Below are 13,760 nucleotides of genomic sequence, written 5' to 3'. Positions count from 1 at the left end.
TGTTAGTATCCTTATTTTTAGGTCGAAGTATTATGATTGTATTTATTTTTTTAAAACGTATTTATGTACCTACTTTTTAAATGTCCGAAGCACGCGCATGCTTTGGGAATGTTTCTCAATGTATATTTCATAGTATCGACTTTGCTTTACTCGCGGGGACATTGGCAGAACCAGCAAATTGGCAACATTGTTTTTCTCCATTTAAACCAATGGGAATGTATCGATTCTTAAAGGGGCCAGATGCTCCGACAAGAATCGATTATTTGACATAGGTTTAAATGGAAGAAATCCGGTGTTGCCGAATTGCTTGATCCGCCTCTGCGCGGGGATAGAACCGGGCCTCAACAGTCAACCCGTCAGTCTCGCCGGCCAATTTTCGAGTCCGTGGGGGTGGTTACCCCAGCAGCCCAGCACTCCGGTAGCCGGAGCGCGTAGACGAATCGACCCATCGCTGCGCACGCGACGCAGGCGCGCGCATCCCCCCCCCCCCACCCCTCGCTCTGTAGGATTTTGGGACGCAGCTGCGACGAAACTTAACCTAGCCTCTAACCCCGACAAGCGCATTGCGTCGTGCTATCCTGCGGGATGAATGCTGCGGATGACGTCAGCAAAACACGGGATGCTGTGCCTTCGTGAGCTCTGCCCTCGCTTGGTTGAATGAATATTTCAATAAAAAAAATCGGACGAATTTCTGTGTGGTGCGAAGTTAGGATGTAAGCTCTCGTGTGATGTGATGATGTGTGGAGGTGCCGTGGGTTGAGGCTGGACGGATTTCGGAGGAGTGAACAACCCCCTTGACGATTATCCCCGAGGATCAGTGTCAAGTAAGTTCAGCTGCGGTTCTAACTCTCAGTTGCTCGCCAAGGATTGTATGCGCACTAATTTTTGAATTCGTAAATGATCATCTCTGAATCTGGAAAGTGCAGGCACTCCCCTGCAGTCCTGCATCGTTATGCGTAATTTATCCTTTAAGTACGCATATTTCAATCATACCTATCGTGTAAATAAAGCATACGCAATTATGATTATACGATAAACCTTCCAGGAGTCTCATTGTTTACCATTAAATAGACCGCGTTTAGCAGAAAGGGAGCAAGCAGCTATCGCGGAATTTAACGAAGCAATTTAATTTTTCACAAGAGAACGTTTGTCTGCATTCCTTTGAAAATTTTAAGGAATTTGCTTCGCACTATGCAGGGAATTCACTGAAATTAGCACAAAAATCTGCACAACCGTTTTCATGTAAAAAATTAAATTGTTACTGTCTGCTTAACGCGGTCCAAATGTAACTAACGGCTAAATTCTAAAATCACGCATTTACATGAGAATTTTCAAAGCTCTCGATTCTTTCTAAATTTTTTTCGCACAAAATCGTTGAATATTTTTGGACAGTTTACTGCACGGAAAAAAAGCGGGAAATATTAGCAAATATGCATGTGCGAATACTATGCAACTATTTTTGGAGTTTTCTCTACATGCAACTTTTAAACTCGTAAGAACTATCCATGCTACGCTATTTAACGCTTTTTAAGAGCAGTAAAATAGAGGGAAGGACGATGGGAGAGCCGTCCGTCCAGGCATTTTTTAAAAAATGATATAAAAAAACTTACTCAGCGGATCGTTTGATTCACTTTAGACGTTGTAAAACCGAAGCCGTCAAAGTTTGAAACAAGCCTTATTTGCCACAATTGATGAAGAATTCGTAATGCACATGAAATGGATTTGAGATCATCTTAAATTTTATTTTACATTCTTCCAAAACAAGTCCTATTCTCCTGATTGCACGATAATGACCATCCATATGGGTACTTCAACCTAGATACAGTCTTGAACAAATTATACATTTATACATAAGAAAGTTTTTTATTCTTTTTTTATTGCACTTCATGCATTTAATTTTAATCGTATTTCTCTCTTTTGTTTGGGTAGATTTTAACTTTGGAAGGGATGCACTGGCAGTGGACATGGATGAGGAGCCAAAGACTCGTTCCGGTCTGGATCCTGGCTTCTATCATAATCCTAATTTATATTCCTTTAAGTGGTGAGAAATTTTCATCTTATTACGTTTTAAATTGAAGAAACACGTACATCTGCCATCGAGGCAAAAGATAGAAATATACGAACCATACTTAAATCGATGGCGGACGTCGAAAACTGCAAAACTTAATTACAGTGGACTCTCGATAATTCGAACCTTGATAATTCGAAAACCTCGTTAATTCGAAGGAAAGTCCGTTTCCCTTGAAAATCTCTCGATAATTCGAAGAAAATCAATGTATTTTTCTCCCCTCGTTAATTCGAAATTTTAAAGCTGGCTTGGCCCTCTATAATTCGAAATTGCGACGAAAATTCTCTCTGTAATTCGAAATGTGGGAAGTAAGTATGGCCCTCCCTCTATAATTCGAAATAAGACGGTACATTCCCTCTACAATTCGAAGTCAACTGTTCATGTTCCTGGGTGTCTGAAAGAGCTTGACCTTTGAGCTAAAGACCTTTAGGCGTAAATCCGTCCATTTGCCCCTCTATAATTCGAATTCAGATGGCGCCTTCCCTCTATAATTCGAACCTCTCTAATTCGAAATTTTTCTACATGGAATCTCTTTAATTCGAACTCTCTTTATTTCGAAACCTCGCTAATTCGAAGAAAAAGCCGATTCCCTTCAATTTCGAATTATCGAGAGTCCACTGTAAAGTGTTTCAAAGCTCCGATGGCGCGATGGCGTGAAGTGTACACTTGCAGTGAGCCGGCCCGCTCTATCCTGCCAATGAGGTGTCACTCAGATTAGGGAGAAAAGTGAAAAAATGAGACCCGATTGAAAATCCCGTGTCTTTGTGCCCTTAAATCACCAATAAAAATAAGACGAACAGGACCAACATAAAGTGGAAATAGAGCAAGGGAAAGAAAGCACGCTGATGACGGCGCGGGGATACGACTATTCGTGCCTGATGGATGTCCGTGTTGCATCTGAGAAATTGAAGGCGCGATGGTGAGAGGCGTGAAGTGAGAACTAGCAATGCTCCGCTCTATGCTGCCGATGAGGAGTCGCTTGGATTCGGGAGATAAGTTGAAAAACGAGGCCCCAATACGTCACCCATCTTCGGCTGTGTTGACACTCGATTTTTTTCTTTTTTTCAATTTGACGTCTGAAAGAAAAAGGGAAGTAGTAGTAGTAGTAAAATCATTTTATTTTAAAGCGGTGTTTTAGCATCTAAGGCCATTTACACCTCTAAAGAGGGCAGTAACAGTAATAAATTTACATGGTAGTAGTAGTAATGTAAATTTATTTTAAAGCGGTGCTTTAGCATCTAAGGTCATGAAAGAAAGAAAGAAAGAAAGAAAGAAAGTAGTAGTAGTAGTAGTAAAATAATTTTATTTTAAAGCGGTGCTTTAGCATCTAAGGCCATTTACACCTCTAAAGAAGGCAGTAACAGTAATAAATTTACATTGAAATATCAGTAAAAATACAAAAAGAAAGAAAGAAAGAAAGATGTAGTAGTAGTAGTAAAATATTTTATTTTAAAGCGGTGCTTTAGCATCTAAGGCCATTTACACCTCTAAAGAGGGCAGTAACAATAATAAATTTACATGGAAATATCAGAAGGAACGGAGAACAGAAGTAGGAAGGACGCTTATATTTTGTACTTACATATGACAAAATGTTGACTCAAACTATGCATTTATATGCTTTAAAATTGCAAAAATTTCCGGGGGAGGCTGGGCCCCCCTTACCCCTTCCCCAATTCGAAGGGATCCGCCTCTGTCATACATATCCCATCTTCACATTTGTTTTCTCTGTAGTATTGCATTTTTTATAAGTCTCCGTTTTTAATGGACGAAAATAAATCAAACTGAGCATATTTCAGAGGGTTTTCGGTCCGGGTTTCTGTTGCAGACGAGGAGTTACTGGCAAGACTCATTCATCAAACGACAGCATCGATGGAACGAGGCAACGATTTGATGTGCTACGAGTGCAACACTCTGCGGAACGGCCCAGGTTGCAACAACCTGTCCATTGGGGATAACTCCACTTTTGTCAGCAAGTGCAAGGGCGATAAGAAAATGTGCATCGTGAGTACCAACTATTACGAGTAATGCCAAATGGACGTATTTCTGTCAAACGAAACTAAGCGCCAATTTGAGTTCCTTTTGAAGAATTGAGAATGCCGGATAGCGTGTTCTGTCAAACGGAACTAAGCGCCATGGAAAAGCATTTTTTTTTTTTTTTTCATGGAAAAGCATTGCGAGTATAGGGCGAAATGAGCCCGACGACGTCCGGATCCGCCGCCAATTCAAGCCCCCCCCCCCCCCTACCTTCCTCTCCCTATGGCGCTTAGTTCTGTTTGATAGAAATACGTCCAAATATTAACGGAACAATTGGAAAATGTCACGGTTTTTCTTTTCCCCACATATCTTTTGCTTCAAGTGCATTCAATTGGACGTATTTCTGCCAAACGGAACTATGTGCATCAAGACATGAGCCCTGAGACCCATAAGAATACACGCATAACAGGGCTCATGTCATAATGCACATAGTTCCGTTTGACAGAAATACGTCCAATTTTACGTCAGGCTTGACCCGCCCTCCTAATTTGTCGCCTGTCCGTTAACTTTACACATACGATGGTGGATTACTTGTGTGACCTTTTGTTATATTGCCACCCGATAACGTTGCATGACAACATTACAATTCAATTTCAACCAGAAACTTTGAAAATACGGCTTTATTTGGACGTATTTCTGTTAAACAGAACTATGTGCCGGAGGAAAGATGGGGTGAGCTCGTTAGTGCTAGGGCCATAAGAATGAATGCGGGAATTATAAAGGACCAGTGACAAAGCCTCCACCGCGCCTCTCCCGCGGCCGACTACTCATCGTCTCTGACGTAAGGGCGTATCTTAATTTCCACGTGAGCCCTGTTTCACTTATAAATCCATGTTTCCTAGGGCTCATGCGGAAATGGAGATACGCCCTTAGGCCTTGTCCACACGAGCGCAGTTCGCGGAACTTATTCCTCGAACTTGCTCAGTTCCCGGAACTTATTCCTTGAAACGAGGCATGCTGTCCACACGGGTTCGTCCGAACTGGAACCGGAACTTCAATAAAACTATACAATTATTGCAAAATAATAGATTATTGTGACCGCCAAAGTAACAAAAATAAATGTCAAGATCATATGTAAAGGACGTGAAAAACAAAAACAAGCAAATTCACATCAAAAGAAACATATTTAGAGGCTCGGAGCACGGGGGAAATTCCAGGTTTTGGAGGAATAAGTTTCAGCTCAGCAAAAAACTTGTTCCGGGAGCAAGTTCCTCGAACTGAGTTCCGCGAACCGCGTTCGTGTGGACAAGGCCTTACGTCAGAGGAGCGACGTCATGAGCCGTGTCCACAACGCTCTAGATACACGCCCACGGCTCATGGGTGGCGCACTCTGTTGGCTCACAGTTCCGTTTGCTGAACTGGAAAAGCGAGCTCTCACGTTCTGTCAAACGAAACGATGTGCACAATGTATGAGCCGAGGGCATGTATTTAGAGCGTTGTGGACAGGGCTCATGAGTTAGTCGGCCGCCGGAGAAGCGCGAGGGCGGTTTCGTCACTGGCGTTTTATATTTCCCATTCATTCTTATGGCCCTAGCACTAACGAGCACACCCCATCTTTCCCCCTGCGCATAGTTCTGATTGACAGAAATACGTCCATTTAGGTTTTGAAGTTTAACCGTGACGTCATGAGAGGAGAGCGTCAATGACGTCATCAGAGACGACCGCCGTGAAAGCTCCCTGGTAAAAAATTGGTGATAGGAGCTGCGTTTCAAAATACCATAGGAGTTCTTATAGCCGACCAAAAAAGGCTATTGAAAATCATATAGCTGGCTGTAGAAAGCGGAGCAAATCATATAGCCGGGCTATACGAAGCTATAAAAAAGTATATAGTCGGGCTATAGTTCCTATCGCCGAGTATTACACTTTATCGCCATTGGCTGTGAAAGGCTATAAGAAACTGTGTAGAAATTTGTGTGCTTTGGAAATCATTAAGTTTGATACAGAACTACCTTAATATTTACAAAACGTACATTATATTTTCCTTTAAAACATATTTTTTTTTTTTCATCAATTAAAATGAGAATAATCCATACAAAGTGTGCAAACATTTCAAAATCATGAGTTGAAAAACGCTGACTCCGCGAGATTAAATGTTAGAGCCTAACACAAAGCGGAGCGGCGACGCACTGGCGCCTACAAACCTAACAGGGATACTTCACGCATTGCGCAATGCGTGAAGTATCCCTGTTAGGTTTGTAGGCGCCAATGCGTGTTTCGCGCTCTGTGCCCGCCCACCGCGCCGCAGCGTGCCACGGCGTCTGAAGCAACTATTTCACACCAGATGTATTGCACAGTATCATAAGAAATTGAAGGCGCTCCAACATATTAAGAATGACAGGCATCCTTCAAAAGTACGGAGCTTTCCTCGCAAAATGAGTCAAGATACGGCACAAAAATAGAGCGGTAGTCCAAAAACTAACTACGTCCTAGTATCCGTATTTAGTAACGTTTAGCAAAAACTTTATCGTTTACTTTATCTGTTGCTTAATCGCCATCGACTATAAAAGGCTATAATAAATTGTACAGCCGGCTACAGAAGCTATTGGAAATCTTACAGCCGGCTTTAGGTCTATAGTGTTTTGGAACACACATTCTACTGCCAATTTTTACCAGGGCTCTCATCATTGCTGAGATAGAAAAGAAGGATCTCTTAGTCTCTGATGGAAAAGTTTCACAAGTTTTCTTTTTGTGTTGAGAGATATTTTTTTGAGGTTTGTTTTTGTTCTTGTTTAAGGTGAAGCGGTATTCGTACACGACGTCGACGGAGAACTCGACGTCGGTGCAACGGATCTGGTCGATCGAGCGGAACTGCACCAACAAGTGCGAGCCCGGCTGCATCGTCATCGGGGAGCGAACCAAGCTCTACGCCTGCACCAAGTGCTGCGACAAAGCGCTCTGCAACACCGCCACCGGGGCCGCTCCACCCACCCATGGGGGGCCCCCAAACCACCATGCCCTCCTCCCCGTTTTAGTCGCCATATACCGAGCTGCCGCGTCCGTCAGGTAGCAGCAATTCAACGCGCTCCCTAATCGCCTCTAGAAGATATCCACGGTGTAAGCAGAGGCAGGAGACCTTCCACTGGCCTCTTCGCGACAGGTGGAAGCTTTTACTCTCGGGGATTCAATACTTCCTTGTGGACAACTATAAGGGAGCAACAGTCATCACTGTTTTTTCGGCTGTTGACCTACCTACATGGTGGGTGATAAGCTTCGGGTAACGTCATGAGCTAAACAAGTTTCCCAAACTTCGACTTGTTTTGGCTTGTTTGCAAAACGAAACTGACAACACGTCGTTAAACATCAACCATATAGGTAAGTCATAGTCGTAGAATGCAGAAGTCCCGAAAGTAAAAGCTTCCACAATAGGTGTTCCACAATACGAGTGGTGGAGGGTCTCTTGTCTCTGAGCGTAAGTCGGCAATCACATAACTCGGTTTGCGACGTCGCAGACTTCCCGTCATTTTTTTTTTAACGGAAAACTCGTCAATGGCAATTCTTTAAAACTGCCGTGATTTTTCTTCTATGTGCCAAGAAAATTCTGCAAAAACTCCAAAGAATCATGTCAATTTGTTCTCCTTTAAAAAAGTAACATAGAGGCGGAAATTTTCAGACACCGCAAACGAGATATCGACGGTGAAACTACCAAACCACGTATCTCGTTTGCGGTGTTTAAAAATTTACGCTCACATTTTATTTTTTTTAAAGTAGGCCAAATCAATATCATTCCTTGAAATTTTCACAGAATTTTCTCTGCACGAAGAGGAAAAATCACAGAAATTTTCAAGACTGGACGTTAAGTAGTTTTTCATTTAAAAAATAAAGTATGGCCGGAAGTCTGCGACGTCGCAAACCGAGATACGTGGTTTAGTAGTTTCACCGTCGATATGTGATTGCGGACTTACGCCGTCGATATGCCGCGAAGAAAACCTTGAATATACGCAGAGGCAATACGTCATTGCCCTCACCAAAGAACGCAACTACAATTCAATGTTGCAAAATTTCTCTCCGCAATTAAATTGCATTTTTACGAGGAGAATCTTGAATAATACTACTTAAAAATTTCACCGGACAAAACGCACATTTAAAAAGCTTCAGAATATGTTCATAACTGGCCGACCTTCTAAAATGACCTCTATCATTCTCAAAATTATTCCATTACAATGTCGACGAGGCCATCTCCCCTCCCCTCTTTAGACAATTGTTAAGCTATCCCCCACGAGCGTAGGACGCAGTAGTTTTGTAGCTCAAGAGTCTAACAAAGTTCGGGCGGTATATTCTTATTTTCTAATAAATTGGAGATCTAATATGAGTTCTTTTTAAAAAGAAAAAACAGAAAATGCATGCAATTTCGTATCCTTAATATCAAAGTTAGAGTCCAAGAGTGCAAGCTCTACAAAAAAAAGTTCATATTTATTTGCAACAATTTTTTTTAAATTTTTTAATTACTTAAGTGTATTAATTTCCTATGAGACCAATTTCTTCCTTGACCAATTTCTAAAATTTTAGACACTTCAAAACTCCTGTTTTCAATGTAACGAACAATACAGTAGACTCCCAATCGTTCAATACTCTGCTACGTCTGGTACCAGTGTAATTAAGTAGGTTTTCGAGTTCGAGAAATAAACTAAAGAATCAGCAGTACAACACTTAAAAATGACATGGATTGATTCTTTAGTATAAAGCTCGGATGCACTAAGAGAATTTGAAACTGATTAGAAAACAATTAGAAAGGGTGGCGCAACTCGATGCATTCATTTACCTCTAAAATCTTCTTGGACAAATCATTTACAAATAATTTTGAAATTTTTGCTTCTAGTCTACACGTATTTTGAGAAAAAAAATTATACGTTGATAGGCATACCTACTGTCTTCTGTGGTTTAATCTTTCAATTCAGAATTACCACATATCGACGGTGAAACTACCAAACCACGTATCTCGGTTTGCGACGTCGCAGACTTCCTGTCATACTTTATTTTTTAATGAAAAACTACTCAACGTCCAGTCTTGAAAATTTCTGTGATTTTTCCTCTTCGGGCGGAGAAAATTCTGGGAAAATTTCAAGGAATGATATTGATTCGGTCTACTTCAAAAAAATAAAATGCGAGCGTAGATTTTTAAACACCGCAAACGAGATACGTGGTTTGGTAGTTTCACCGTCGATATATAATTGGGAATCTACTGTATTTTGATAAATTTGAGCACTTCATCCTAACTTTAGACTAAAAGTAATCGAATATCTTGTTATTTTGTTGATTTTCTTGGCGACTTGTGTCCGCTTAATGTACAAAATACAATAAATAAATAAAATAAAATATCGGAAAATGTGCTTATTGTAACGATAAAATAGCCGGTATTTTTGCGAAAGGAAAGATTGCTTTGAAGTCTAATAGGATTTAAATATTCAATTAGGTACCTATCATTTTCAAATAACATTTGAATTCAATTTTTCCTCAATGGAAAGCTATTTGGCTCCTGAACAATTGTATCAAACAGATGTAAGACACATGGAATAATTTAATTTCATCTAGATATGCGTGCATCCAAGAGATTAGAGACCATTACTCAACGAATCCAATGACTAGTTATTTAAATATTAATCTAATCGAATTTTATAATTTAAAACTTGAAAAATTATTTCTATGGATTCGCCAATAAATTTTAGAGAAAACCTATTTTTCTTCGAGGAATCTGCGGAAATGTTCCTAATAAAGATGAGAAAGTAAGTTTGCGTATCACAGGAAATCAAAGGCACTCTTGATGGGTATCCAACAGAGAGAAGTGAGCTAAAACGTGTTGGAGAAAAGAAATATATTCAAACACAATAAATACACTTTAAAGATCAAACTGTAGTTTGATGAATTTGCCAAAAGAGCTCAACTGCCGCGTCGAGCATTTTCTCTATTATAAGGATTTAAGTATGTTTCCAATTACGTTAAAAAAAAGACACTTTGTGAAATCCGGTATTCGCTATAATTAGTATTCTTCGGCTGAACACTTTCTCCAGTAATAAGCTGAGTAATTCATCAAAAACTTAAAATCTAAAAAGAATTTTGTGAAATAATAGAGTTGAGAGAGAAATAAGTGATGGAACATGAGAACAATCTCACTGAAGATGAATAAAAACATTGTAATCTAATGAATTACTCCAGCAAATCAGTTCGCCTTCATTTGAGAGTATAGGCAGAAGGGGTTCCCGCACGTTCGAATAGTGGTATCAAATAACCACGCTTTCCGTTGAAGGCGAAATCATTGCCAAGAATACGCCGCGCTGCGCCGTTGCGTTCCCATTCCGATCTTGGGATATCTTATTTGCTGGAAAGCTTCCACGCGAGAAAGAGGAGAAAAAACTTGGTTTATTTTCGTATAAAAGCTAGAGAAGTATAGATCGATTTGATTTGATTTGATTTAATTAGAAAGACATATAAGAGGGAAACATAAATGCACTTTTTGAATGAACCTCCTGTCTGAAGGCATTTGGACCTCAAGACCACATGACTGCAGAAACTTTTCAATATTTTTCCAGTTCAGTTGGAAACCCAAGAGCCTTAAATCATTCTCCCGACTGTGGCCTATAGCGTTTTTCAACGTAAAAATCGCGATATTCCTCCCATGAAGTTGCAATATTCGGTCAAATATTGACGATTATCGCAATCTTAGAAGATGGATCGCGAAATATAGCCCGGTGAAATTGCGGTGTTATCGTGAAAAACCCCTGGGTCAAATTTAAATGGAGTTCCAAAATTTGCTTTAAAAGCGTTTTTGCGATGTTGCAAAATTTCACAAAATCGCGAATTTTTACGACGTTGTAAAATTTTTCACTTTTGAAAAGTTTTCACCAAAAATGCGAATGTTTCGACATTGTTGCGAGTATCAAGAAAAACTGCATATTTACACAATGTTGCAAAATTTCACAAAACTGCGCATTTTTACGACGTTGCAAAATTTTACAGCGTCGGCAGTTGTCATCAAAAATTCGATATTTTCAACAATATTAAAAATGCTCGAAGAACAATATTGCACGTTCCAACTTTTTTTTTTTTTCTTGCAAGTCTTATTTTAAAAAAAAGAGAATCCAAGCGCTCGGTTCAGATTGTGGTTTTTTGTGCCTTCTTGCTTTGGTCATCGTATTATCATGTAAAACTGGGAGAGTCGCCATTTACAAGATCGCAACTTACTCAAAAGCGGTTGTGAATTGAATACGTTTCGCTCGGATAAAATGAGCTTTCGACGGTGAACTGAGAATTATCAGAATTGAAGAACCGGTACTTTGTCCATACTAGTCCATTTGAAAGGCGTAGAGCGTGGATGTCCTCCGGATTACTACGGGCACTAGATGGCTATAGGTTTCTAACGGTATATATGCCAAATTTTTGGGGGAAAATCGAAAAAAAGTATTACCTGTATAATTTTTTAAGGGTCTACGCAAGGACTATATATTCTAGAGACTACGCACTGTCTCCTTACCTATGGTGTAAAAGATACTCAAGGAAACCAATTCTCTGATTCACTTTTTGGTGACTCATCGTATTGGATCAACTACAGCTTCTAAACAAATTTTAAGTATGAATAAACTCTATTTTTGATCTTAATGATCAAGAGCAGGTTCAGAACGCTAATTACGGAAATACGTGTCTTGTGATGAAATGTCATTTTCCAATCATACAATGCTTGATCTGGCCTTATGGTTTCAGGACATTTTTTCAACGATTTTTTGTCCGCGCACCTTTTTTGTCCAGTAGTTTACGCCCACACGTAAAATAAGCAACACTGACTTGGTCTAAGCGTTATATTTTAGTCGGTATATAAAATTATATTGACAATATGGAAATGAGAAATTGAGAGAGAAGGAGATGTTGTTAGAGGCAACAGAGATGGACTTCTGGCGTTGATCAGCTGGTATTTCCAGAAAGGATCGCGTCAGGAATGAGACTGTACGGGAGATCATGGATGCCAAGCAGACCATCGTGCATGACATTATAACAAAACAACTCATTTGGTATGGTCATATCCAGAGAATGGCAGGAGACAGGTTGCTGAAGAAGGTCCTTGATTGGGTTCTTCCTGGGAGAAGACGCAGAGGGCGCCCAATGAAAGGTTGGAGGGAAGGGATTGAAGCGGAAATGTTGAGGTGCTCGATGCCCCAAGATTTGCGGTTTGAAAGAGAGCAGTGGAGGTTAGGAGTCGTAGAGCGCGAGGGAGTGCTGTAAAGCAACTTATATAGGTATATGTATGTAGGAGGTGTTGTTATGATTGCTCATTTTCTAAATGAAATGTTATTATTTTCTCCTTTTGAATCATCTTTTTAAATTGTCATTGATGAATACCTATTTGGTTTTATTTCTATCCTTAAAATATTGAATGTAGGTACAATATACCTTATATATGTATAGGTACTTTTCTTTTATTTTTAATTTTTTCTTTACGAAATTATACTTCATTTGAAAACATTTATATTTTTAAAACGTGACAAATGTTTGTTAAACCTTTTTCAAGCGACATTAATCTCAATGAGCCGCAGTTGTGCCGACAGAAACTGCAAAAATGAAAGAGGAAAAAAAATCAGAAAGCACGTAATCTTTAGTTTTAACCCATTTGTACATCGATCTGTTAGAGTCAAATGCGTCAAATTTTGAGCGTTTCGTTGCGCGTATACCTCGCTGCAGCACAATAAAAGCACAAAATGTAAAAGAAAAAATTAAAGTGCTTTGGAAATCATTAAAGTTGACACGGAGCCACCAATATTTAAAAAACACACATTATATTATTATTCTCCTTTGATAAACTGATACCTATTTTTTTCCCATCAATTTCAGTGAGAATAATCAATGTAGAGTGTGCTAACATTTCAAAATCATGAGTTAAAAATGCTGACTAGGCGAGTATAAATATTAAAGCCGAACAGAGCGGAGCGACGTGCTGCCAGCGCGAGAGGCTCACTGGCGCCTACAAACCTAAGTGGATACTTCACGCATTGCACAATGCTTGAAGTATCCACTTAGGTTTGTAGGCGCCAGTGTAGCCTCTCGCGCTGGCCGCCCGCCCCGCCGTGCGGCGGCGCCTGAAGCAACTATTTCACAACAGAGTGTTGCACAGTATTAAACGAAATTGAACGTATTAAGAATGACAGGCATCCTTTAAAATTACAGATCTCTCTCGCAAAATAAATCAAGATACTTATCGTACAACAGGAAAAACTAAGAGCCTTTAGCTGAGGCAAATATAGAGGTTTATCCGGTTCAGGTATAACAAGGTGGGAATTTTCTTGAAAGATAATTAAGTCCTGTTACACCAAAGAGGTGTAGAGAGTTTTAGTGAATTTTGTCACATGGAATTGACGCTCCCCCATTTTTACGAAAACTCTCGACTATATATTAAATTCTCCTTTGGACCAAACAGACGACAAAACAAAAAAAAACAAACAAACCCTCATTCTTCCAAGACATTATATATTTTCATCCAAAAACGTCATGAGCAATTGTCGTTTGTATTTACATGTGGGCCAATTAACTTTGGGTCTCAACTGGCACGTGGGTCACAACTCCCGTGCCGAAAAAACGCGTGGACGTAAATTACTGGAAAAAACAGGTGCGCAGACAAAAAAATCGTGGACGAAATGTCCTATAACCGGCCTTATGAGATCAAACTAAAGCTTATCTG

At 39.9% G+C, this 13,760-nt stretch overlaps 1 protein-coding gene across 2 annotated transcripts; it reads left to right on the top strand.

The window, feature by feature from the left end:
* Positions 1–552: 552 nt before the first annotated feature.
* On the top strand, positions 553–9,425 carry LOC109040355 (uncharacterized). 2 transcript variants are annotated; one of them, XM_072296035.1, is made up of 4 exons: positions 553–824; positions 1,930–2,038; positions 3,894–4,069; positions 6,837–9,425. In XM_072296035.1, exons 2-4 carry the CDS (start codon positions 1,948–1,950, stop codon positions 7,107–7,109), a joined length of 540 nt encoding a protein of 179 aa, XP_072152136.1. In that variant the 5' UTR covers positions 553–824; positions 1,930–1,947; the 3' UTR covers positions 7,110–9,425. The 2 variants fall into 2 exon arrangements, with proteins under 2 accessions (XP_072152136.1, XP_018911812.1); XM_019056267.2 differs by having other exon boundaries at positions 555–824; positions 1,930–2,041.
* Positions 9,426–13,760: the final 4,335 nt, after the last annotated feature.

Source organism: Bemisia tabaci, chromosome 1 (assembly GCF_918797505.1).
Source record: "Bemisia tabaci chromosome 1, PGI_BMITA_v3".
NCBI lineage: Eukaryota > Metazoa > Arthropoda > Insecta > Hemiptera > Aleyrodidae > Bemisia > Bemisia tabaci.
This window is presented reverse-complemented; position numbering and strand designations above follow the sequence as displayed.

Coding starts and splice junctions, on each gene's coding strand:
- LOC109040355 (XM_019056267.2), top strand. CDS start 1,948: ATGCACTGGCAGTGGACATGGATGAGGAGCCAAAGACTCGTTCCGGTC. Junction 2,042..3,893: donor AATTTATATTCCTTTAAGTG/GTGAGAAATTTT, acceptor TTTCTGTTGCAG/ACGAGGAGTTACTGGCAAGA. Junction 4,070..6,836: donor GCGATAAGAAAATGTGCATC/GTGAGTACCAAC, acceptor TTCTTGTTTAAG/GTGAAGCGGTATTCGTACAC.